This window comes from Salmo salar, chromosome 21 (genome assembly GCF_965601325.2).
Source record: "Salmo salar chromosome 21, fSalSal1, whole genome shotgun sequence".
Taxonomy (NCBI): domain Eukaryota; kingdom Metazoa; phylum Chordata; class Actinopteri; order Salmoniformes; family Salmonidae; genus Salmo; species Salmo salar.
The window spans coordinates 54,703,560-54,731,527 of record NC_138311.1 but is presented as its reverse complement, the minus strand read 5'-3'; the positions used below and the strand labels follow the sequence as shown (position 1 = coordinate 54,731,527).

The window sequence follows — 27,968 nt, the reverse complement described above, 5'->3', positions numbered from 1 at the left end:
TGTAGTAGGGTATGAATAAAGAAGAATAAAGCGATTTATTTTGAGGATAACTTTATTGAGCTTGGACATTATTGACGTGGGCCTCATTATAAAAACTAGCATGTTCCTGTACAACTTCTGCTTTAGCCTTCAATAAAACATTGATTTAGAATAACTCAGTAAAAAAAAGGAAAACATTGGCAAGGCAACAGTATTCTTCAAATCAAAGAAAAAGGGTAACTTTTCAGTGTTACAGCAATTTTTCATTTCTAAATTGTCTAAGATGTGGAATTTCATGATATGGATATTAAATTCAGTGTCAACAACATACAAATTAAATACTGTTTAATAATTAAGATACAATAACCAAAATATTTGAAGGCTCCTTTGGACTCGTAACATTCATTTTTTTCCGGAACCAAACCAGCAAATTCGTTGTTTAATACTCTTCTCCTTCTTCTTCCTCCTCAAACGAGTCGATGCCCACCTCTTCATAATCCTTCTCCAGGGCTGCCATGTCTTCTCTGGCCTCAGAGAACTCTCCCTCCTCCATGCCCTCACCAACGTACCAGTGCACGAAGGCTCTCTTGGCATACATCAGGTCAAACTTGTGGTCCAGACGAGCCCAGGCCTCAGCGATGGCTGTGGTGTTACTCAGCATGCACACAGCCCTCTGGACCTTGGCCAGGTCTCCTCCAGGAACCACCGTAGGGGGCTGGTAGTTGATACCCACCTTGAAGCCAGTGGGACACCAGTCCACAAACTGGATACTCCTCTTGGTTTTGATGGCAGCTATTGCCACATTGACATCCTTGGGAACAACGTCGCCACGGTACAGGAGACAGCAGGCCATGTATTTGCCGTGACGAGGGTCACATTTCACCATCTGATTGGCCGGTTCGAAGCAGGCATTGGTGATCTCAGCCACTGACAGCTGCTCGTGATAGGCCTTCTCAGCGGAGATGACTGGGGCATAGGTGGCCAGAGGGAAGTGGATACGGGGGTAGGGCACCAAGTTGGTCTGGAACTCTGTCAGATCAACATTCAGGGCTCCATCGAAACGCAGGGAGGCTGTGATGGAGGAGACGATCTGACTGATCAGCCTGTTGAGGTTGGTGTATGAGGGACGCTCAATGTCAAGGTTCCTACGGCAGATGTCATAGATAGCCTCATTGTCCACCATGAAGGCACAGTCAGAGTGTTCCAGGGTGGTGTGAGTGGTCAGGATGGAGTTGTAGGGCTCCACTACAGCTGTGGACACCTGGGGAGCTGGATAGATGGCAAATTCAAGCTTAGACTTCTTGCCGAAGTCGACAGACAGACGTTCCATCAGCAGGGAGGTGAAACCAGAGCCAGTGCCTCCTCCGAAGCTGTGGAAGACCAAGAATCCCTGAAGCCCAGTGCACTGGTCAGCCTGAGGGAGACATCAACACAGCCTATCAGACCAGCACATCAACACAGCCTATCAGACACTATGAATTTAGGGGCAATTACACTGAACCAAAATATAAAACGCAACATGTAAAGTGTTGGTCCCATGTTTCATGAGCTAAAATAAAACATCACAGAAATGTTGCATAAGCGCAAAAAGCTTATTTCCCTCAAATGTTTTTCACAAATGTCATTACGTCCCTGTTAGTGAGCATTTATCCTTTGCCAACATAATTCATCCACCTGACAGGTGTCGCATATCAAGAAGCTGATTAAACAGCATGATCATTACACAGGTACACCTGGTGCTGGGAACAATAGAAGGCCACCCTAAAATGCCTGCAGAAATGTCCACGAGAGCTGTTGCCAGAGAATTGAATGTTAATTTCTCTACCACAAGCCGCCTCCAACGTCGTTTTAGAAAAATGTGCCAGTATGTCCAACCGGCCTCACAACCGCAGACCATGTGTACGGCGTCGTGTGGGTGAACGGTTTGCTGATGTCAATGTTGTGAACAGAGTGCCCCATGGTGGCGGTGGGGTTATGATATGGGCAGGCATAAGCTACAGACAACGAACACAATTGCATTTTATCGATGGCAATTTGAATGCACAGAGATACCGTGATGAGATCCTGAGGTCCATTGTTGTGCCATTCATCCACCGCTATCACCTCATGTTTCAGCATGATAATGCACAACAACCATGTCTCAAGGATCTGTACACAATTCCTGGAAGCTGAAAATGTCCCAGTTCTTCCATGGCCTGCATACTCACCAGGCATGTCACCCATTGAGCATGTGTGGGATGCTCTGGATCGACGTGTACGACAGCGTGTTCCAGTTCCCGCCAATATCCAGCAACTTCGCACAGCCATTGAAGAGGTGTGAGACAACATTCCACAGGCCAATTAACAACCTGATCGACTCTATGCGAAGGAGATGTGTCGCGCTGCATGAGGCAAATGGTGGTCACACCAGATACTGACTGGTTTTCTGATCCATGCCCCTACCTTTTATTTTTTTTTAAAGGTATCTGTGTTCCCAGTCATGTGAAATCCATAGATTAGGGCCTAACTGATTTCCTTATATGAACTGTAACTCAGTAAAATCTTTGAATTTAAATGTTGCGTTTGTAATTTAGTTCAGTATAACATCGACAGTGGTGTACCACAAGGCTGTCTATTCTCTCCCCCTTTTCATTCATTTTGATGGTTCAACCGTTATCAATTGATATTGGGAATAACGCAGGGTTACGAGGGTTATGGGTTACGGGGGTTATGGGGGTTATGGGTTACGAGAGTTATGGGGGTTATGGGTTACGGGGGTTATGGGGGTTACGGGTTACGAGGGTTATGGGTTACGAGGGTTATGGGTTACGGGGGTTATGGGGGTTATGGGTTACGAGGGTTATGGGTTACGGGGGTTATGGGGGTTATGGGTTACGGGTTACGAGGGTAATGGGTTACGAGGGTTATGGGTTACGAGGGTTACGGGGGTTATGGGTTACAAGAAAAGCTTCTTGTTTATCATATCATGTCTCTAATTGTCATAATTGTCAACAATTCATTCTTCAAGCATTCTTACCAGTTTACGGATTCTGTCCAGGACGGAGTCAATGATCTCCTTGCCGATGGTGTAGTGACCGCGGGCGTAGTTGTTGGCAGCATCCTCCTTGCCTGAGATGAGCTGCTCAGGGTGGAACAGCTGGCGATAGGTACCTGTCCTCACCTCATCTGGAGAAAAAGAAAACAGTATTTTTCTATATGGAGAGAGGACCAGATACCAGTGGATGATGTCTGTACACATTTAGAAATTGAATGCACTGGCACATCTGAGATTTGCTTCAGTAGGTGCGTTGTAAATGTTGAAATGTTTTTTAAAGGATAAAAGTTTCTGTAAAAAGACAACAACTTACCGATAACGGTGGGTTCCAGGTCGACGAAGATGGCGCGTGGCACGTACTTCCCGGTGCCCGTGGCGCTGAAGAAGGTGGTGAAGGAGTCGTCGAGGTTACCTGTGGGCTTGTCACTGGGCATCTGTCCATCTGGCTGGATCCCATGCTCCAGGCAGTACAGCTCCCAACAGGTGTTACCCATCTGGACTCCAGCCTGGCCCACGTGAACAGAGATACACTCACGCTGTTGAGAGAGACGGGGAGAGAAGGAGAAGAGACAATGTGAATGAAGTAGACAGTGATAACACCTGACCACATGGAGGATATTACAGTGGGGTCTAAGAGGTCCAACAATTCAGATGTGTATCGTCTGTGTGACACCATGTGTGTAAATGATTATGATACACTGAGTGTACAAAACATTAAGAACACCTGCCCTTTGCATGACATAGACTGACCAGGTGAATCTAGGTGAAACCTATGATCCCTTATTGATGTCACTTGTTAAATCCACTTCAAATCAGTGTAGATGAATGGGAAGAGACAGGTTAAAAAATGATTTTTAAGACTTGAGACAATTGAGACATGGATTGTGTATGTGTTCCATTCAGAGGGTGAATGGGCAAGACAAAAGATTTAAGTGCCTTTGAACAGGGTATGGTAGTAGGTGACAGGCACACCGGTTTGTGTCAATAACTGCATCGGTGCTGGGTTTTCCACACTCAACAGTTTCCTGTGTGTATCAAGAACGGTCCACCACCCAAAGGACATCCAGCAACACTTGACACAACTGTGGGAAGCATTGGAGTCAACATGGGTCAGCATCCCTGTGGAACGCTTTCGAACACCTTGTAGAGTCCATATTAGGGAGTTGTTCCTAATTGTTGGTATATACTCAGTGTATATACCCATATGATGATTAGTTTTGGGTCATCCTGGAGATTTTAATGTAGTCCCCACTAGGTGGAAACAGAGAATCAGAAAGAGAAGGTAACAAATAGGGAGAGAGAGAGAGAGAGAGAGAGGAGAGAGAGAGAGAGAGAGAGAGAGAGAGAGAGGGGTAGAGAGAGAGAGAGAGAGGGGTAGAGAGAGAGAGAGAGAGAGAGGGCAGAGAGAGAGAGGGGTAGAGAGAGAGAGAGAGGGGTAGAGAGAGAGAGAGAGGGTTAGAGAGAGAGAGAGAGAGAGGGTTAGAGAGAGAGAGAGAGAGAGAGAGAGAGAGAGGGTAGAGAGAGAGAGAGAGAAGACAGACAGTTGCTGCAGCTGTTGTTGTAACTCATGTTTAAGTCACTCTACAGGAGGAGGAGGGTAGCTACCCTTTGCTACTCTTCTATGGGTACAACAGGCCTCTTGTAAGGGAGCCATCATTCAACGTACAGTATATTTGCCTTCTTATACCTTGTTTGAATTAGCCTCTCCCTAAGCAGATTTGGCTCAATCCCAATCACCCCCGTTTTGCGCAATCCCTCAGGCCCCATCGAGTCGTAGTGGTATCCTAATTAAAGTTTGAGCGAGGTGTAGTGCCTTTTAAGTCCATCTAGTTGGCGCTCCAAACGAAGTGAATCGAGATGCAGACTTTCTATCCAGTGTTTCCCAAAACTCCCATGATGCTCTGCGACCCAACCCTGGAGAGTTGCTTCAAGAATAATGGCTGGGGAAAAGAATACTAGGATGGAAGCCAATATAAGTAATTATAACTTCATAACGAATCATGCAACATGCAACAAAAATGTACAGTTAAGAGGAATATATTAGTTAATGTAGAGACTAACGATTATGCTTTTTTTTGTCAAAGTTAGTTTAAGAAAAACGCTATTTAACAAGCTATGTGATTGTATTTATAATGGATCCCCATTAGTTCCTGCCAAAGCAGCAGCTACTCTTCCTGGGGTTTATTATGGATCCCCATTAGTTCCTGCCAAAGCAGCAGCTACTCTTCCTGGGGTCCAGCAAAATTAAGGCAGTTTATACAATTTTAAAACATTACAATACATTCACAACACACTGTGTGCCCTCAGGCCCCTACTCCACCACTACCACATATCTACAGTACTAAAGCCATGGGTATGTATTGTGAGTGTGTTATCGTGTGTGTGTGTATGTGTCTGTGCCAATGTTTGTGTTGCTTCACAGTCCCCGCTGTTACATAAGTTTTTTTTTTTTAATTTGTTTTTTTAAATCAAAATGTTCTGGTTGCATGAGCTACTTGATGTAGAATAGAGTTACATCTGTAATCTGACTAGCTATACATTTATCTTGAGATATGGGCTTTCCACATTTGTATGAATTGTAATTTGTGTTGTTTCATGTTTTAGGGACTTCTGAGCAAACAAGCAAACCAGGCTGTCATCTTGTAAAACCCAGAGGATGTAAAGAATCTAGCTAAAGCATTGATTGAAGATGTTTTTTCGGCAATACAGCTGAACGTAACGTAGCTAGCGTAACGTAGCTAGCATAACGTAGCTAGCATAACGTAGCTAGGGTAACGTAGCTAGCGTAACGTAGCTAACGTAACGTAACGTTGCAAGGGTAACGTAACGTAGCTAGTTAACCATGTTCTATCTAATTGTGTAGTGAAGGATATAAAACACTTGTGTACTATTGATGTGGAGCTATGTAGTCGATCTGTGTATGGACCCTCACATTTTTTGGTATGAATATTAGTTCAGAAAAGTGGTTTTCATTTTTAATTGCTTCCACTGGTTAATCATTCATCGCTAAGAAATTGCAGGAAATGACTGAGGAGTGAAGGAAATGCTTACATTTCATACTGCTACTATGGGAAAGTCCTGCTTCAGTACTACGCCACATTGAACCACAGCCAATGAATGTCTACATTATGGGCACATTGTTGTTTTCCAGTTATCATATGTTGCTCATACGGTACTCTACGTATCTATTTGTTGCATGAGAAATATAAGGAAAGATATTACTGGAATGAATCACAGTAGTAGTGTTTACTTTACAAAGGTGACTGAGTCCAAACTGACAGAATCTGTTGACGTCTAGGTGGCCAGACAGGTTCATTACAAGACAGGGTAGTCTGTCAGTCATACAGTGTGTACGCCCTAATAGTGCACTATATTGAAACACACAGTATGTTATCCTATGGTATTCTGAGCCTTGACAAACAAAAGGAGTTGAGACAGAAATGGCTGCCTGCTGCAGAGATAACGACCAGCAGCAGGAGAGAAGAGGAGATAGAAATGGCTGCCTGCTGCAGAGATAACGACCAGCAGCAGGAGAGAAGAGGAGTTGAGATAGAAATTGCTGCCTGCTGCAGAAATAACGACCAGCCAAGAACTTACTGAAATAACTGTCATCCTCTCCTCTCTCTGACTGCATTTCAAAACTGCAAGGTCAGTCTTTAGGCTCAGCTCTGCAGTTCCATCCAGGACAACTATGGCTGCGTCACAAATGGCACCTTATTCCCTATTTGTGCACTACTTTTGACCAGGGCCCATAAGGTGCTGGTAAAACGTAGTGCACTATATAGGGGATAGGCTGCCATTTCAGACACTATATAGGGGATAGGCTGCCATTTGAGACACTATATAGGGGATAGGCTGACATTTCAGACACTATATAGGGGATAGGCTGCCATTTCAGACACTATATGGGGATAGGCTGCCATTTGAGACACTATATGGGGATAGGCTGCCATTTCAGACACTATATAGGGGATAGGCTGCCATTTCAGACACTATATGGGGATAGGCTGCCATATATGACACTATAGGGTAGGCTGCCATTTCAGACACAACCATAATTTTCTCAAGGAGAGATAACTAGGCCTTCAGTCCCTATGTGGCCTCTGCCTCATCAGCAGCAGCTGCTGAAGCCAGAAAACTCAAAATACCCTACAATTATCTACGAGAACAGACAAGAACACGGCAGGATAACACTAAGTAATTTCTGACTTAAGTCTGTGTGACAATGAGTCAGTGATGTATTGGGCCTTGACTCCTGATACACTCAGTTTATAGGCCTAATTCAGACACAGAGGCACTTGACTCCTGATGCACCCAGTTTAAGGGCCTAATTCAGACACACACAGGCACACTACCATCTAAAGATCACTTTCCCAGACAGATACTGATTAAACCTAGTCCTGGACTAAGAAGCTTTTTCGATGGGAGATTCACAACTGAGCATGCTTTTTAGTCCATTAATAGGTGTAATCTTGATCTGGGAAACTGGTCCTAAAAGTATGAATCCTTGTCTCCACTAGGGATTGGTGATAATTCCCTCTGCCCTAGTCACAGACTATTTTTAAACCTGCCCCATTCTAGCTGGCCCCCTGGAGACTGAGTGATGGACAGGGGCCTACTGGAGGGGAGATGATCACCAAGTTTGGGCAACACTTGCCAGGTCAGGGGCCCAGCTGGCTGCTATTTCTGGGGAACCCTCAGTCTCATTAACCTGACTTTTACTCACTCCTGAACTTGCTGTAATCACCAGGCAGTCACCACCAAAAATCAAGCTAGACATTTCATAGATGGAAACCAAACTCTATCAAACTTTGAAGTACTAGTTAAAGTACTAGATAAAGTACTATTTTAAAGTGTGTGTGTGGTATTGCTTCTTCATTACATCTTAGATTCTGTAATTTAACTGTTTTCTGTCTGTAGATTCTTGTAATTGAACTATTCTGTCTGTAGATTCTGTCATTTAAATATTCTGTCTGTAGATTCTGTAATTTAAATATTCTGTCTGTAGATTCTGTAATTGAACTATTCTGTCTGTAGATTCTGTAATTTAAATATTCTGTCTGTAGATTCTGTAATTGAACTATTCTGTCTGTAGATTCTGTAATTTAAATATTCTGTCTGTAGATTCTGTAATTTAAATATTCTGTCTGTAGACTCTGTCTGTAGATTCTGTAATTTAAATATTCTGTCTGTAGATTCTGTAATTTAAATATTCTGTCTGTAGATTCTGTAATTTAAATATTCTGTCTGTAGATTCTGTAATTTAAATATTCTGTCTGTAGATTCTGTAATTTAAATATTCTGTCTGTAGATTCTGTCATTTAACTATTCTGTCTGTAGATTCTGTAATTTAAATATTCTGTCTGTAGATTCTGTAATTTAAATATTCTGTCTATATATTCTGTAATTTAAATATTCTGTCTGTAGATTCTGTCTGTAGATTCTGTCATTTAAATATTCTGTCTGTAGATTCTGTCATTTAAATATTCTGTCTGTAGATTCTGTCATTTAAATATTCTGTCTGTAGATTCTGTCATTTAAATATTCTGTCTGTAGATTCTGTCATTTAAATATTCTGTCTGTAGATTCTGTCATTTAAATATTCTGTCTGTAGATTCTGTCATTTAAATATTCTGTCTGTAGATTCTGTCATTTAAATATTCTGTCTGTAGATTCTGTCATTTAAATATTCTGTCTGTAGATTCTGTCATTTAAATATTCTGTCTGTAGATTCTGTAATTTAATTATTCTGTCTGTAGATTCTGTCTGTAGATTCTGTAATTTAAATATTCTGTCTGTAGATTCTGTAATTTAATTATTCAGTCTGTAGACTCTGTATCTTACCCATTCAGTCTGTAGACTCTGTATCTTACCCATTCAGTCTGTAGACTCTGTATCTTACCCATTCAGTCTGTAGACTCTGTATCTTACCCATTCAGTCTGTAGACTCTGTATCTTACCCATTCAGTCTGTAGACTCTGTATCTTACCCATTCAGTCTGTAGACTCTGTATCTTACCCATTCAGTCTGTAGACTCTCCTGTAGGCTAAGATTTCTCAACACACCCTGAAACAACCACAAAGCTGCAATTCCTGTCCTGCAGCAAGTTCGTTATTGATAGTATGACTGAAAAAACGAGAAACTCACTCACTCACTCACTCACTCACTCACTCTTCATTAGTAAGAGAAGACTAGATAGTAAGAGAGTATTTGACACTACTGTATAGTTAATCGTAATTAATATCTGCAATTACAGTTTGTTCTAGGTCAGTTCTAATAGGATATATATATATATATATATATATATATATATATATATATATATATGTTTAAGGGTTTGAATAAACATCTTCCCAGAACAGAATGATTCAATGCATAAGCATGATGAATGCATTTCAAATTGTAAATTCAAATGTTCGCTACACTGAATGTATATGACATTCTTCCTTTCAGTGACAGTAATGGTTTCTTTTCGATGCGTCACTGTAGTTCTTTAGAGTTGCATACTGCACACAAACTGCACTGCACCCCCTGATCCGTCTGTCGGGGGGTTTTGGGTAGGAATGAACACTGCGCATGGGAGCTGTGCCATTATCCAAAATAACACCGAGTTAAATGGTCAGTGGTATAGAAACGACGATAGAACAGACAATTTAGGATATTGCATTGTGTTTTTGCAAATGAAATGAAAAAAAAAATAGAAAACATATGTTGAATAAAAACAGACAGTTAAAACAAGAATGTAAGCCTAACATAAAAACACATTTATTTATGTATAGTTGAACCACAAATTTCAGCATTCCAAATGAAAACCACTCACCATTGTGCTTTTTGCAGTATCAGTCTCTCGACTAAAACGGAGAAAATACTGTCAGACGAGGTCGCTGTATTGTAGAGGAATATGTTGGACTTCTCGCAGCGGCCGTTTAATGTGGTCTCCGTGAGTAATAAGTTATGCCCGGTGAGGTGGAGCTGCTAATCACGCTATATTCAATGTAGTGGCGTCATGGAATGGATCCCTCCTCCTGCTGCCGTGTATTTTATTAGTATGCGCAAATTGTCCGTCCGTAGGCTACTGGCACAGGTAGAATATGCTGCGTCATTTTTAGCCTAGGAGTGAGATTTTTTTTTTTTTGGGGGGGGGGGGGGAGAAGTTTGTGCTCAAACTTTGCAGGCATTTCTGCTGAGCTGGTACATTAATGCTGATTACAATTTGAGATGTATCTCCCTTGGGTGGTAACCTCTCCAGCAGCGAACTTGGTTTGAGATACTCGTATTATTTTTCTATAGCCTCTATACTCTGATGTGAATGGGCTATTTTCTCCTAACATTTCCACCTAGCAAACGTCACATACACCAAGCGGCGACATGTTGCAGCTCTAATATGATCATCTGTAACCAGTAGGTGGCACTGTAACCTAATGTACAGTAGTGGAGACGTTAGAAAGACTTAACACCTGTCCTGTGTCACTGAGTTCACGTCACATCAGTGGTATGCAGAACGAATGCGTTTAACACCACTCAGCAGCCTTTTGTCATCTGATTTGAATGAAAGGGTTAAACTATATAGGATCCCGAGTGGCACAGCGGTTTAAGGCATTGCATCTCCGTGCTTGAGGAGTCACTACAGACACCCTGGTTCGAATCCAGGCTGTATCACAATTGGCTGTGATTGGGAGTCCCATAGGGCGGCGCACAAATGTCTGGGTGTAGGCCGGTGTAGACCGTCATTGTAAATAAGAATTTGTTCTTAACTGACAAACAAAGGCATCTAGCCTTTCAGGTCTGTTATCCCTCAGAGAACAGGGGTGTTATCTCTCAGAGAACAGGAGTTATCTCTCAGAGAACAGGGGTGTTATCTCTCAGAGAACGGGAGTTATCCCTCAGAGAACAGGGGTGTTATCCCTCAGAGAACAGGGGTGTTATCTCTCAGAGAACGGGAGTTATCCCTCAGAGAACAGGGGTGTTATCCCTCAGAGAACAGGGGTGTTATCTCTCAAAGAACAGGGGAGTTATCCCTCAGAGAACAGGGGTGTTATCCCTCAGAGAACAGGGGTGTTATCCCTCAGAGAACAGGGGTGTTATCCCTCAGAGAACAGGGGTGTTATCCCTCAGAGAACAGGGGTGATATCCCTCAGAGAACAGGGGTGTTATCCCTCAGAGAACAGAGGTGTTATCCCTCAGAGAACAGGGGTGTTATCCCTCAGAGAACAGGGGTGTTATCCCTCAGAGAACAGGGGTGTTATCCCTCAGAGAACAGGGGTGTTATCCCTCAGAGAACAGGGGTGTTATCCCTCAGAGAACAGGGGTGTTATCCCTCAGAGAACAGGGGTGTTATCCCTCAGAGAACAGGGATGTTTTAACCTCTTTAGTGGATCGGATGATGAATTACAGAGCGAGATACAGAGCGAGACACAGAACGAGACACAGAACGAGACACAGAGCGAGACACAGAGCGAGACACAGAGCGAGATACAGAGCGAGATACAGAGCGAGACACAGAGCGAGATACAGAGCGAGATACAGAGCGAGACACAGAACGAGATACAGAACGAGACACAGAGCGAGACACAGAGCGAGACACAGAGCGAGACACAGAGCGAGATACAGAGCGAGACACAGAGCGAGATACAGAGCGAGATAATGTCTAACGTCGGTACTTCAGGTTCTAGCTACGCAGGTTGTTTAGGGAAGTCAATCTGAGCAGCTATTGTGTTTCATCCTTTCAATGATCTGTAACTAACACCTATTGAGGTCCCAGAACCAACGTAGGCCATGTTCTGTTACTTTCCTCAACGTCTGTTATCCCTCAGAGAACAGGGGAGTTATCTCTCAGAGAACAGGGGTGTTATCCCTCAGAGAACAGGGGTGTTATCCCTCAGAGAACAGGGGTGTTATCCCTCAGAGAACAGGGGTGTTATCTCTCAGAGAACAGGGGAGTTATCCCTCAGAGAACAGGGGTGTTATCCCTCAGAGAACAGGGGTGTTATCCCTCAGAGAACAGGGGTGTTATCCCTCAGAGAACAGGGGTGTTATCTCTCAGAGAACAGGGGAGTTATCCCTCAGAGAACAGGGGTGTTATCCCTCAGAGAACAGGGGTGTTATCCTTCAGAGAACAGGGGTGTTATCCTTCAGAGAACAGGGGAGTTATCCCTCAGAGAACAGGGGTGTATCCCTCAGAGAACAGGGGTGTTATCCCTCAGAGAACAGGGGTGTTATCCCTCAGAGAACAGGGGTGTATCCCTCAGAGAACAGGGGTGTTATCCCTCAGAGAACAGGGGTGTATCCCTCAGAGAACAGGGGTGTTATCCCTCAGAGAACGGGGGTGTTATCCCTCAGAGAACAGGGGTGTTATCCCTCAGAGAACAGGGGTGTTATCCCTCAGAGAACAGGGGTGTTATCCCTCAGAGAACAGGGGTGTTATCCCTCAGAGAACAGGGATGTTTTAACCTCTTTAGTGGATCGGATGATGATGATGATGGTGGTGATGATTATGGTGATATCAGACTCTTTGTCCTCTCTACTTATGTCCAGTATAGAGCACTAGCTGTGTTTGAAAGAGCATTACCTTGAGAAGAAAAAAAATCTGCATTTCTGCGTAAATTCATCAAAAATTTGATCTGATTTTCCTCTAAGTCACAACAATAGACAAACACAGTCTGCTTAAACTAATAACACACAAATTATTGTATTTTTGTTGTCTATATTGAATACATCATTTAAACATTCACTGTGTAGGTTGGAAAAGGTATGTGAATCCCTAGGCTAATGACTTCTCCAAAAGATAATTGGAGTCAGGAGTCAGCTAACCTGGAGTCCAATCAATGAGACGAGATGAGATTGGAGATGTTGGTTAGAGCCCTATAAAAAACCCTGCCCTATAAAAAACACTCACAAAATGTGAGTTTGCTATTCACAAGAAGCATTGCCTGATGTGAACCATGCCTCGAACAAACGAGATCTCAGAAGACCTAAGATTAAGAATTGTTGACTTGCATAGACATGGAAAGGGTTACAAAAGTATCTCTTAAAGCCTTGATGTTCATCAGTCCATGGTAAGACAAATTGTGTATAAATGGAGGAAGTTCAGCACTGTTGCTACTCTCCCCAGGAGTGGCCGTCCTGCAAAGATGACCGCAAGAGCACAGCGCAGAATGCTCAATGAGGTTAAGAAGAATCCTAGAGTGTCAGCTAAAGACTTACAGAAATCTCTGGAACACGCTAACATCTCTGTTGACGAGTCTACGATACGTAAAAAACTAAACGATGGTGTTCATGGGAGGACACCACAGAAGAAGCCACTGCTGTCCCCAAAAAACATTGCTGCACGTCTGAAATTTACAAAAGAGCACCGCAACTGTTGTTGATCCTCAACTACAGAAAATGTTTGGTTGAGGTTATTGAAGCCAAAGGAGGGTCAACCAGTTTTTAAATCCAGGGATTCACATGCTTTTTCCACCCTGCACTGTGAATGTTTACGCAGTGTGTTCAATAAAGACATGAAAAGCTATAATTGTTTGTGTGTTATTAGTTTAAACAGACTGTGTTTATCTGTTGTGACTTAGATGAAGATCAGATCAAATTTTATGACCAATTTCTGCAGAAATCCAGGTAATTCCAAAGGGTTCACATACTTTTTCTTGCCACAGTAACTGCTGTTACCTGCCTCCTATAAAGCTACACTACATGACCAAAAGTATGTGGACACCTGCACGTCGATCATCTCATTCCAAAATCATCTTTGGGCGATTAGGCCTGGCTCGCTGTCAGCGTTCCAATTCATCCCAAAGACGTGGATATTGATTAAGGCAGCCCCCCGTACCTCTCTGATTCAGAGGGGTTGGGTTAAATGCAGAAGACACATTTCAGTTGAAGGCATTCAGTTGTAAAACTGACTAGGTTTCCCCCTTTCCCTTTCCAGAGGTGTTCGAATGGGTTGAGGTCAGGGCTCTGTGTAGGCCAGTCAAGTTCTTACACACCGATCTCGCACTGTCATGCTTAAACAGGAAAGGGCCTACCCCAAATTGTTGCCACAAAGTTGGAAGCACAGAATCATCTAGAATGTCATTGTATGCTGTAGAGCTAAGATTTCCCTTCACTGGAACTAAGGGGCCCGAACCATGAAAAACAGCCCCAGACCATTATTCCTCCTCCACCAAACTTTACAGTTAGCACTATACATTGGGGCAAGTAACGTTCTCCTGGCATCCGCCAAACCCAGATTCGTCCGTCGGACTGCCAGATGGTGAAGCGTGATTCATCACTCCAGAGAACATGTTTCCACTGCTCCAGAGTCCAATGGCAGCGAGCTTTAACACCACTCCAGCCACTTCCACCCATTTTATAAAGCTCCCGACGAACAGTTCTTTTGCCTGACGTTGCTTCCAGAGGCATTTTGGAACTCAATAGTGAGTGTTGAACCCGTGGACAGGCGATTTTTACGCAATATGCACTTCAGCATTCGGCAGTCCTGTTCTGTGAACTTGTGTGGCCTACCACTTTGCGGCTGAGCCGTTGTTGCTCCTAGATGTTTTCACTTTCCAATAACAGCATTTATAGTTGACCGGGGGCAGCTCTAGCAGGGCAGACATTTGACGAACTGACTTGTTGGAAAGGTGGCATCCTATGACGGTGCCACGTTGAAAGTCACTGAGCTCTTCAGTTTGGCCATTCTACTGCCAATGTTTGTCTATGGAGATTGCATGACGGTGTGCTTTTATTCACCTGTCAGCAACAGGTGTGGCTGAAATAGACGAATCCACTAATCCCTTCTCCCCTGCTATCCCCCCCACCCACTCTCTCCATCAGCCCTCTCCAGGGGCGGAAATCGCGGGGGGGACGGGGGACACACGACCCCCCCATCCTGGGAAAAATATGATTTGTCCCCCCCAATATATCACTGAAACATAACTATGTAATTTAAATAATATTAATAATACGCAATGAAAGCAATTGTGCTGATTATAGACACTTAACAGCGCGTTTTTAAGTTTCAAAAGATTGCGACCCCCCCACCCTTTTCCTCACAATGGTTTGATCCACTGGCAAGGTAACAGAGGGGTCGTAGCCACTGTCTGAAAGGCACTCAATGAACGTAACTGACGTGAGGTTAATCCAGTCAATCGCGCACACACACTAGCTGAATATGCACAGCTAGCGCGCAAATATTAACTATTAAGCTAGCTAGTACCTATTCCATTTATGTGGCCTCATCAAAGATGGAATCTTTGCTATGGTTAATTTATTCCGAGATCAGCATGCAGATGACGTAAGTTAGTGCTTCAAAGTCCCTGTGATAAGGTTAGCGATAAACTGATTTAACCCAGGTAGCAAAGATTATAGCAAACACCACTGAAACTGAATTGGTGCTCGCTAGCTTTGCAAATTCAGCTATTGTTGGAAGCCAGCCAATATGAAACAAACTATTAAAATTACAAAAGGTTGCAGCATATGTTATGTAAATGGTGAACTCATACAGCTGTCAACTCTTGTCATTTTAATCCGTTTCACATTTGCTAGCTACCTTTTAGATCGAAGCCCAAATAGAATGATAAAAGATAAGATGATAGAAGCCCATCTCCTACTGTAAATAACCTACACACTGTGTGTGTGTGTAGCCAGCCAGCCAGGTAGAAAAATGGCAGAAAAATAAAAGACGGACATCAGAGTATTTTTCAGTACACCAAAACGCAAAGTAAGAATCCTAGTAGCCTAATATCTCAAAGACTAGTTGATAAAATGTTCATAAGAAAGAAATGAAATTCTAATGGAAATGTTTCACAATGATGTCATTAGGCAGAGCAGGCAACAGATTGCACACAGACAGCAGAGTTGGGGACAGATATGCAGGGACAGACTGGCAGGGACAGGGAGTCTCAGGTAAGTTTGTTGAGTCTTTGTTTGGCAACATTATGAAAGGTTCTCCATTTTTTTTACTTGTAAAATAGGAACATAATTGGAAAATGCCATGGATACCCCCACTCAACTTAAACTGGTGACTGAACTAAGATTTGTTAAAGGCAATGGTATTGCTGTTGTGAATAGTTGTGTAGTTTTGGGTACCGGTAGTTAGGAGTATGGCAAACACCTTATTTCTTTGGTTCCTCAATATACATTTACCATATTACAATGTAGGCTATGTGTTACAGCACTACTTTTGGTGTCCCCCTCAGGAATTGCTCTTGAGAAAATGTCATGTAATTGTCCCCCCCAAAGTTGATATCAGATTTTCGCCCCTGGCCCTCTCCCCTCCCCCACCCCTCTCTCCTCTATTTGGCGAATGAGAAATAAAGAAAGAATTAATAATTTCTTTGTATTTTCTTGAAAGAGAGCTGTTATTTAGGGTAACTTGTATATTGGAAGTTGAATCAGTCAAGCAAACAGCGAGGAGTGAAACAAATAAACCGTGTCTGACAGGCGGGCTGTGTCAAACCACACCCTATGTCGTACCTTCCCTAAAACATTTTTATCCGAGTGCGACAGTGACAAATGTCAACTGGAATGTGGGAAAGGCATGGAGGAGGGAGAGTTCTCTGAGGCCAGAGAAGACATGGCAGTCCTGGGAAGGATTATGAAGAGGAGGGAGCACTAAAATATTGGAAGTAAAGATTCACCCATTTTTTTATGTTATATTGTTTTTTGTGCGCATCTCTGAACTATTGCCGTTCAAAGCTGGCAGAAATTCGCCCGTTATTACGTAGCGTTGCGATAAAGCCGCTCTCGTTAGTTACACTAAATAGGAATCATTTTAGGTCACGGAAACGTCTATCATACACGTCAGATTTCAATATCAGGTCGATGTCTTCTCTCGAATGAGTCATTGATCATATTTTTTGGGCGATATTCCTACCTGGAGAAATGTGCAATTTAATTAACAGAGGGTCTAACACATTGATCCTATTTGTCTGCCCCTTCAGTCCAGGGTGGCATTGCGTATTTCAGACTCCGCTCTGTGAGGCACATCGATCTGCAGGTTGAACATGGTGAGATTGTACACTCCTAAATTAATAGTGCAGTTTGCTTAGGCGATTTTACAGCTAACTACGTACTTCACACTCTGATATTCGGTTCGGTGTTATTGTGTTGCGCTTACTTGCGCGCAGGCCATACAGAGAGTATTGCATTGTGGTCGAATTGTGGGTTTTGTAGTCGACATGAGCTGCACCAGATTTCCACAACGATTTTCACATGTTGCTACCACCCTTATTATATAACAAATCAATTTATTTGTTCACAAAAAAAATATATTGTTCTGTAACACTGTAAATGATAGGAATGAGTGGATTGGTCCTTTTAAAGGCAGAGAGGCTGCAGGTGGAGATCTGTGGAACTCTCATCACAACAGCAAAATGTGCAAAGCTTCTGCACCTTCTCTCCGAATCTTCAAAGGCCCTACGCCTTTTTCACTAAAGTTAGTTCCATTATCTGGTGACCTAATTTAGCTTTTATAGCCAGGGCGTCTCTCCCACGCCTATATTTCCCTTCCCCCCACTCCTATATTTCCCCTCTCTCCCCCACCCCTCTCCTCTCCCTCTTCCATCCCTCTCCCACTCAAATCAAATTGTATTGGTCATATATAAATATTTAGCTGATGTTATTGCGGGTGTAGTGAAATGCTTGTGTTCCTAGCTCACACAGTGCAGTAGTATCTAACATTTCACAACAATACATCTAAAAGTAAAAGAATGGCATTAAGAAATATAGAAATATTAGGATGTGCAATGTTGGCGTGGCATTGACTAGAATACAGTATGTAAACATTATTAAAGTGACCAGTGATTCCATTATTAAAGAGACATGGAATCACTGGTCTGTCTACATAGGCAGCAGGGTTGGTAGCTGGCTAGTGACAGTGACTAAGGTTCAGGGCCGGGTACACCCCCCTCTCCCCTCCCCCACCTCTCTCCCCTCCCCCACCCTTCTTCCCTGCCCCACCCTTCTTCCCTGCCCCGCCCCTCTCCCCTCCCCCACCCCTCTCCCCTCCCCCACCTCTCTCCCCTCCCCCACCCCTCTTCTCTCCCCCACCCTTCTCCCTTAGACAACCCTTCTTCCCTCCCCCAACCCCCTCTTCCCTACACCATTCTTGTTTCATAATTTCAACCTATCCCTGACTACTATCAACCTACCTTTTTGAAAGTTAACCCAACAAAACTAATTTGGTTATGATTTAGAATCAGGACGCCAACAGCATCTTGTAATTTCCATAGAAATGTGTCATTATAATAACCTGTCTGTTATACAACAGTGAGGGGAGGAGGTGGGGAGGGGACAAGGGTGGGGAGAGGGATGGGGGAGGGAAGAAGGGGGTGGGAGAGGAAAGAGGATCTGCAGAGAAGAATGGGAGAAACTCCCCAAATACAGGTGTGCCAAGCTTGTACCCATGAAGACTGGAGGCTGTAATTGCTGCCAAATGTGCTTCAACAAAGTACTGAGTAAAGGGTCTGAATACTTATACAAATTTGATATTTCAGTTTTTTATTTTGAATTAAAATTGCAAAAATGTAAAAAAAAAAATGTTTTTGCTTTGTCATTATGGAGTGTTGTGTGTACATTGATGAGGGGAAAAAAACAATTTAATCCGTTTTAGAATAAGGCTGTAACCTAACAAAACGTGGAAAAAGTCTAGTGGTCTGAATACTTTCTGAATGCACTGCACATTGTAATATTGTTGTATGGTGGTATTATACATTCTATATTATTGATATGTATTGGTGTAATAATGTTATATGATGTACTGTTTTATATGTAATGTAAGTGCCTTAATGTGTTTGGACCCCAGGAAGAGTAGCTGCTACCCAATTGAAGTTAAAATGGTTAATATAAGGGTAGGGACGTCCCAAGGATCCCGGAGAGCACTGACTATGCTATCCCACAGCACAATACCCAAAATTCGTATCTGCGTAGAGAGAGAGTCAGCCAGTCAGCCTCTCTGTGAGAAGGGGGAGGGACTTCCTTGTTATTTTCATACCAGGGTTGTTCTTGAATTGCGGTGGCATTTGCAACCTTGAAAAACACTTTAAAACGACAAATAGTTATTCTTAATACATGTTTTTGTTTATATTGAAATGTTTATCAATGATAAAACATAATGCAAGCTCTTTTATACTGCACAAAGTTATGTTTACGCATTGTAAACATAAGCAAGAACTTAGGGGTAAGCAAATTTTGTTCTAGTACTGATGTGTAGAGTTGAAGAGGCGTGTTCTGTGGATTTAGAGAAATCAATATATTATTTTGAATGATAGTGAATAAACTTATATACAATATCAAATATCAATAACAACAAAGAAGGTGATTAAAATACCTATTTACTAGTATAATGTCTGTTCCTCAATTGTATGTCAAATGTTGTTACTGCCTTAAAATCCCTAATTACAAAGATATACAAGAACCTTGACCATTCCCTCCAGAGGCAAACTGTTATCGGTGAGGGGTCAATATTAGAGAAAATTCTTAGCATATCACACCCTGTTAGTATGTCACAGTTCCCGCTCAGCCCAGTCAAAACTGTTCGCTGCTCTGGCACCCCAATGGTGGAACAAGCTCCCTCACGACGCCAGGACAGCGGAGTCAATCACCACCTTCCGGAGACACCTGAAACCCCACCTCTTCAAGGAATACCTAGGATAGGATAAAGTAATCCTTCTAAACCCCCCCCCTCCCCCCCACCAAGAAAATAAAAGAAAGATATACTTTTGTAAAGTGGTTGTTCCACTGGATATCATAAGGTGAATGCACCAATTTGTAAGTCGCTCTGGATAAGGGCGTCTGCTAAATGACGTAAATGTAATGTAAATGTGCCACTTGATGTTAGTCAAATTAAATGAAGTTTAAATAACATTGTGAGCAAAATGATTGATCATACAACTTTAGTAAATACTTTTTAAAAAGGGTTAATGGAACGTAGATTTGAGCATCTTGTGCCCTCCATTTCAGAAAATCCTCAATAACCACAAATGTCTCATTGGTATTACCATCATTGGTGTTGCTACTCATTCTGGTGGCACAATTTTATCAAAATGGTACAAATTATGTTAAGTAATTCAGCTGCCATATTAGTTGATTTAGAATAGGAAGGTGTACCCAAATACATTTAAATAAAAAAAACGATTCTAAACTATTTTTCCTCAATGCCACCGCATTTGAAGAACGACCCACCAACAGTCTCTCCCGCCAACCAGACTCTACTGTCGCTTCCTGCCGGGCTGTGTGCTTCCTGTCGGGCTGTCTGCTTCCCCCGGGCTGTCTGCTTCCCCGGGTCTATAAAACCCCACCTCTTCCTTTCTGCTGCAGTTCTGCCTTCTCTTCTGAATCCTCAACGTCAGCCTGTGAAGGAAAAGAAAACCAGACAAAATGGTGAGTGCTGATGTAGATAATAAAATTATCTTTATTGTTTTTTCTTTCACATGGTATTCGTATTAAAAAAATGATAGGATTTAGATCAATCTGAAAAGCATGTGGACGATGGATGCTGTACATAAAGACCATGGTCCGAAAACTAATTCCTACTGCTAAAAAACCCCGACATACTGTGTACTAATCGTACTAGATACAATTTATAACGGAGTGTTTTAGTAAAAACTAACGCAGTAAGAAACATCAGCAGACTAGTCCACCCAACCTAATGCGATTCCGGTGATTCCCGCCCTTATCATATTATCAGCTCATTATATGCGTTTCCTCTTTTTCAAATGTCGATTTTAAGTTATGTATTCAACTGATATAATGATACATGTAATTTAAGGTAAAATGATGATTATTTTTTAAATATTGTGACAGAATCATCTATAGCCATACATGAAATGTGGGTTAGATGTCAGTGTTCCAAGTATAAAGAACGACAGTCTGTGTAGATGGAACACCTCTAAACTTCACGACAAAGACATGAATAGCTGATTTTGACATGGGGTTTTTATGCGACATGATTGAGCACAAAGGAGAACAGGGAGGGGCGGTCTGAGAAGGTTGCCATTTTATGTGTGTGAGATCGCTGTTTTACCCTGCAATGGGCGCGCAGCTCGGATGGCGGGAGGAGAGGAAAAGGAGGGAGGGGGGAAACAAGGCACACTGGTCCTCTGCTCACGCTGGTCCTCTGCTCTTAAAGATACAGGGTCATGTATGACGAGCTGGTTAAATGGCAGATAGAGGATTTGCGAGATGGTGGCCCGGCAGGATAGCCTAGCCAATCACTTTGCTTAAATGTCCCTTTTGTTAAATGGGTGGCCGTACTGAATTCACAGTTCAGTCAAATCCAGGACCTTCCCATGAGGACATTATATTACTTTCATAGATAGATGAAAATAAATAAGGACAATAAAAGTGAGATGGTGAAAGAAAGGTTGTATTTAGCAGTATCTTAAAAAATATACATGTCATGTTAGTTTACTCATTCATACTCTGAAACGGCGTTAAACCTACAAATGTGCATAGCACTATTTTGATTCAAGTTTCCATGTAGTTGATGTCTTGTACCTTCTCTTTTTCAGCGTGAGTGTATTTCTATGCATGTCGGCCAAGCCGGAGTCCAGATGGGTAACGCCTGTTGGGAGCTGTACTGCCTGGAGCATGGGATCCAGCCAGACGGACAGATGCCCAGTGACAAGACTCGTGGAGGTGGAGACGACTCTTTCAACACCTTCTTCAGTGAGACCGGAGCCGGAAAGCATGTCCCCCGTGCCATCTTCGTAGATCTGGAGCCCACTGTCATCGGTAAGATGAGACTCTTCTGAAATCCTGGAGGAAATCTGTTGGATTATGGTTCACAAGCTTTGAATGATTTGATATTCTGTCCCAAGATATTCCTCATATTAGGATATTCTAAATCTACCTTTGTCTTTCAGATGAGGTGAGGACAGGTATCTATCGTCAGTTGTTCCACCCTGAGCAGCTGATCACTGGTAAGGAAGATGCTGCCAACAACTACGCCCGCGGTCACTACACCATCGGCAAGGAGATCATTGACATCGTGCTGGACAGGACACGCAAACTGGTGAGTCATCATTCTGAAACAGGCCTCTAACTAGGGTTCTACACGGAACCTTTTTCATTCTAGAAGGTTGTTCAGAAACCTTCTCTATGGAAGAAAGCGTTTTAAAAAGGTTATTTCGGTGGGCCAATAAGTTGTACCTGGAACTATAAAGGGTTATCTTACAGGGACAAGCCGAAGAACCCTTTATGGTTCTAGGTAGAACATGCAAACAGGTTCTCCATTCTATTCTTACTACTATAACATAAGATAACATCTAACAATGTTATTGTACCATTTCTCCATCAGGCTGACCAGTGTACTGGGCTTCAGGGATTCCTCATCTTCCACAGCTTTGGAGGAGGCACTGGCTCTGGTTTCACCTCCCTGCTGATGGAACGTCTGTCTGTCGACTACGGAAAGAAGTCTAAGCTTGAGTTTGCCGTTTACCCAGCTCCCCAGGTGTCCACAGCTGTGGTGGAGCCCTACAACTCCATCCTGACCACCCACACCACCCTGGAACACTCTGACTGTGCCTTCATGGTGGACAATGAGGCTATCTATGACATCTGCCGTAGGAACCTTGACATTGAGCGTCCCTCATACACCAACCTCAACAGGCTCATTGGTCAGATCGTCTCCTCCATCACTGCCTCCCTGCGTTTCGATGGCGCCCTGAATGTTGATCTGACAGAGTTCCAGACCAACTTGGTGCCCTACCCCCGTATCCACTTCCCTCTGGCCACCTATGCCCCAGTCATCTCCGCTGAGAAGGCCTATCACGAGCAGCTGTCAGTCGCTGACATCACCAACGCCTGCTTTGAGCCGGCCAATCAGATGGTGAAATGTGACCCTCGTCACGGCAAATACATGGCCTGCTGTCTCCTGTACCGTGGCGACGTTGTTCCCAAAGATGTCAACTCTGCCATCGCTGCCATCAAAACCAAGAGGAGTATCCAGTTTGTGGACTGGTGTCCCACTGGCTTCAAGGTGGGTATCAACTACCAGCCCCCTACGGTGGTTCCTGGAGGAGACCTGGCCAAGGTCCAGAGGGCTGTGTGCATGCTGAGTAACACCACAGCCATCGCTGAGGCCTGGGCTCGTCTGGACCACAAGTTTGACCTGATGTATGCCAAGAGAGCCTTCGTGCACTGGTATGTTGGTGAGGGCATGGAGGAGGGAGAGTTCTCTGAGGCCAGAGAAGACATGGCAGCCCTGGAGAAGGATTATGAAGAGGTGGGCACTGACAGCGTGGGAGAAGAGGATGAGGAGGGAGAGGAATATTAAAAGTCTAAACATGCTTTGCCAGCCTACATTCCAACACTGACTGTTGGAGTCCTACGCTTAACATGACGGCAACACATTCCCCACTGCAGTGTCAACAGTCTCTGTTACATCTAGTCATGTTGTGTCTGTATTCTCAATAAACACGCCACGTCTCTTGTCTAGACAAACAAATTGAATGTGAAACGAGTTTTTTGTGGGGGGAAATCTGCCAGTGAAATATCAGGGCGGCAAATTCAAAAACAACAATGTCATAATTCAACTTCCTCAAACATACAACTTTTTTACACCATTTTAAAGATACACTTCTCCTTGACGTAACCACATTGTCCGATTTCAAATAGGCTTTACAGCGAAACCAAAACATTAGATTATGTTAGGAGAGTACATAGACAAAAATAATCACACAGCTGTTTTCCAAGCAAGGACATGTGTCAATAAAACCCAAAACAGCTAAATGAAGCACTAACCTTTGACGATCTTCATCAGATGACACATGCATGTATGTTTTGTTTGATAAAGTTCATATTTATATCCAAAAACAGCATTTTACATTGGCGCGTGATGTTCAGAAAATGTATTCCCACCAAAACCCTCGGTGAATGTGCACATCAATTTACAAATATACTCATCATAAACGTTGACAAAATATATAACAATTATTTAAAGAATTATAGATAAGACTACTGGATGCAACCGCTTTGTCAGATTTTAAAATAGCTTTACGGAGAAAGCACATTTTTCAATATTCTGAGTACATAGCTCAGCCATCACAGAGAGCTATACAGACACCCGCCAAGTTCGGGGCAACCTAAACTCAGAATTAGTATTAGAAATATTCTCTTACCTTTGCTGATCTTCGTCAGAATGCACTCCCAGGACTGCTACTTCCACAAGAAATGTTGTTTTTGTTCGAAATAATACATATTTATGTCCAAATACCTCCGTTTTGTTTGTGCATTCAGAGCACTATCCAAAGGCATAACGCGCGAGTGCGGTACCAGAGACAAAGTCAAAATGTTTCATTACCGTACTTAGAAGCATGTCAAACGCTGTTTAAAATCAATCTTTATGGTATTTTTAATGTAAAATTGCAATAATATTCCAACCGGACAATAGCGTATTCATTCAAGGAGAAAAAGAAGGAACGGCGCATATCCAATCCCTTTGTCCACAGGCAGTCCACTCAGTAACTGAGCTCCTATTGTCTGCCCAGTAACAGGAGAAGGCTGAAACAACTTTCTGAAGGCATTTGACAGCCAATGGAAGCCTTAGGAAGTGCAATGTAACCCCACAGATACTGTAGTTTCGAAAGGGACTAGAAAGAACTACAATTCTCAGATCCTCCACTTCCTGGTTGACTTTTTCTCAGGTTTTGGCCTGCCATATGAGTTCTGTTTTACTCACAGACACCATTCAAACAGTTTTAGAAACTTCAGAGTGTTTTCTATCCACATCTACTAATGATATGCATATTCTAGTTTCTGGGCCAGAATAGTAACCTGTTTTAATTGGGTACGTTTTTCACCCGGCCGTGAAAATATTGCCCCCTAGCCCTGACAGGTTAATGAGGTCTCCGTGAGTAAGTTCTTCCAGGTGTGGCCAGTCAACGTAGGAGTGGCGTCATGGAACTGACCCCACCTGTGCAAATATGATTGTAGCCTACTGAAATGGCACAGGTAGACATCACTGCATCATTTTTAGCCTAAGAGTGATATTTTGGGGACAGCTATTGATATTTGGTAGGCATTAAACTTGCATACATTTCTGCTGAGCTGGTACATTAATGATGATGTTTTGGAAATTCTTACACAGGGACACTCAAAGTCCCAGCAATTGTCCTATATACGGCTATGCACACACAAGTTATATTTGCTTAATTAATTAATCATTGCCGTTTTGTTTCATTAATGTGACCGACCAATACCTCACGAGGCTTCTTCTCTCTAAGCTGAGACCTTGAAACTGAGATATCTCGTTCTCAAAACAAGGGTCTTGGCGTACTGCCAAATTACAGCTACTGATTGTGAGGATTTGTTTAGTCGGTCGCTTGCATGAACACAGAATCTGGTTTATAGAAAAGCACAAACATAGAAATTGGTAAATAGAAAAGCACAAGTATAAAATGTCCATCACATTCCATCCTCATCACTTGTGTGATAATAATCATTACATTGGAAACATTTAGATTTTAGCTTCTATATCAAAATATTCTATACTCCGATTAAAGTAAGGGAAATCAACACAGAGGAGAAAAAAAACACACTTCCTAACTTCAAACCTTTCATTCTGGGTTGTATAATCCAAATAGTATGGTAATATTACAATCATAATAAAGGTTATACTTCTATTAATGGGAGTGAGGATTGAGGTGAATAAATCGCTCAATGTTAACCATTGTTTCCATATCTCTTAACACAATCGGGTTTGGATTGAGCAATGCGTTTCACTGACTGTCCCTGGGACATCAACTTAGTCACAATATAAAACCTTGTTGTTTAATAACAATTCTTGTTAAAACGAAAAAAACGTTCAATCATTACTCATAGTCCGTATCTACAGGGGAAATGGGACCTCATCCATAGTTGGCAGCTCATTAGTTTCACCATCCTCTGGAGGAGCAGATAACTGCTGAAATCTTATCAGCCAGAGAGGCACAGATCGCCTTACAGCATGTTAATAACATTTCACAGGGAAGAGAGAGAGAGAGAACACATGTTGTAACAGTTTCACACCGACCTTGATAAGAATGAGATTGGGGCAAGGTTAGCTCAAGCTACACTCTAGTGGCACATATTAGGGCCTCGCCTTTCCAAATTATAATTATAACTATTGATAAATGATCCAACCCAAAAGTAGAATGACAAGTCTTCAGTGTTTTACGTTGGTTCTATCACTTTAATTTAAGACCCTCAACTTAGCACACACTGATACTGGCAGAATGAACATTTACATTGAATTTATATTTCTAACATTTCGCTTTTCTCATCACGGCCTCCATTTGTGGCAATGACAGATTGGGTATCTCAATACATTCTTAGTCTTAAATTACTATACATTTAGCAGTGTGCAGACCTCCACAATCAACCTGATACTCCAAATAAATACTTTTTTTTGGACAAGCCTAAATCAATTAGGGGCACGGTTGACTATCCTCATCGTTCTGTTCATGTTCTTCTTCAGACTGTGTTTCAGTTTGGTACTTTTAATGGCACATGTTCAAAGTGGATGGTCCTTGATAATGTCTCTCACTGTCCTTTACGAGTCCATTATGTCTTTGTCCATTAATCCTACCAGTACACCAGCAGCATGAGAGAAGTTTGGACTGGATCTCTCCCCCATGCTCACTCCAACGTGGACTCATGTCACACTGCTGAGAGAAAAGGCAGTTGATAGTTTCTGGTTGATGTGTGCAGGTTGCTGACTCGGACTCAAGTCTCAGGGTAGAAGTGGTGAAGGACCATACCGGACGCCATTGTTGCCATTCAGCCGGTTAGAGGGGGTGTTGAGGTTCACACTGTTCTTGGTCAAATGATCCCTTCCATGCATCTACACACCATCTGTGGTCACCTTCGCCATAACCGAGAGAGAGAGAGAGAGAGAGAGAGAGAGGACAGACCAGACCAGACCAGAACAACAGTTTAGTTCAGCGCATATCTGCCGTTTTCCAAATAAGGTCTGGGCGTACTGCCAAATTACAGCTGCTGATAGTGAGGATTCGTTTTGTCAGTCACTTGCATGAACACAGAAATTAGTTTATAGAAAAGCACAAACATAGAAATTGGTAAATAGAAAAGCACAAGTATAACATTTCCATCACAATGATTACAATTTGAGATGTATCTCCCTTGGGTGGTAACCTCTCCAGCAGCGAACTTGGTTTGAGATACTCGTATTATTTTTCTATAGCCTCTATACTCTGATGTGAATGGGCTATTTTCTCCTAACATTTCCACCTAGCAAACGTCACATACACCAAGCGGTGACATGTTGCAGCTCTAATATTATCATCTGTAACCAGTAGGTGGCAATATAACCTAATGTACAGTAGTGGAGACAGGATGTGGTACACAAAGGACTGGCACCATAGATATCTCTACTTGGAAATGACCTGTTTTAGCATGGACATTGCCATTAAAGGCTTCCACCATTTTAAAGTAGCCATCTGGGTGGAGATTCCTATGATATGGGAGCGATCTGCCAATGATCAGAGCATTTTCTTCTTCAAATTGGGTTGTATGTTTTGTAAATGGCTTTAAACTGTATTTCTGCCATCTACTGGCCACAATAAATAAATGACAAAAGATGTGTTTCAGGACTCCAGCACTGCAGGTGGTGGTAAATCACCAATATTTGCTTGACAGTTTTTTTCAAACCAAAAAAATAAGAAAATGTACTACTTTAAAATGGTGATGGCCTCAATGGCGCTGCTCGTGCTGTCACAGACATCATAATGGGACAGGTACAAAGTTAAGACCTCTATCCATCTCTATGACTGACACCAGTCCTGTGTTATTGAGTTCAGACTTCCTTCTCATCAGTGGTATGCAGAATGTCTCTGTGCCTAACACTAGCCCAGTGGTTTTCAATCTGTGGGTACTGCAGGGGGTCCGCATACGTTGTTGTTTAACCTGTTGGGGGTAGGGGGCAGTATTTACACGGCCGGATAAAAAACGTACCCGATTTAATCTGGTTATTACTACTGCC

At 42.7% G+C, this 27,968-nt stretch overlaps 2 protein-coding genes across 2 annotated transcripts; one reads left to right on the top strand and one right to left on the bottom strand.

The window, feature by feature from the left end:
* Positions 1-34: 34 nt before the first annotated feature.
* Positions 35-10,123, bottom strand: LOC106582509 (tubulin alpha chain). The gene is made up of 4 exons (XM_014165678.3): positions 9,834-10,123; positions 3,327-3,549; positions 2,996-3,144; positions 35-1,393 (listed from the first exon to the last, which is right to left on the bottom strand). Exons 1-4 carry the CDS (start codon positions 9,834-9,836, stop codon positions 419-421), a joined length of 1,350 nt encoding a protein of 449 aa, XP_014021153.2. The 5' UTR covers positions 9,837-10,123; the 3' UTR covers positions 35-418.
* Positions 10,124-20,183: 10,060 nt separating this feature from the next.
* On the top strand, positions 20,184-23,435 carry LOC106582524 (tubulin alpha chain). Its single transcript, XM_045704909.2, has 4 exons — positions 20,184-20,368; positions 21,499-21,721; positions 21,853-22,001; positions 22,287-23,435. Exons 1-4 carry the CDS (start codon positions 20,366-20,368, stop codon positions 23,262-23,264), a joined length of 1,353 nt encoding a protein of 450 aa, XP_045560865.1. The 5' UTR covers positions 20,184-20,365; the 3' UTR covers positions 23,265-23,435.
* The last annotated feature ends 4,533 nt before the right edge of the window (positions 23,436-27,968 follow it).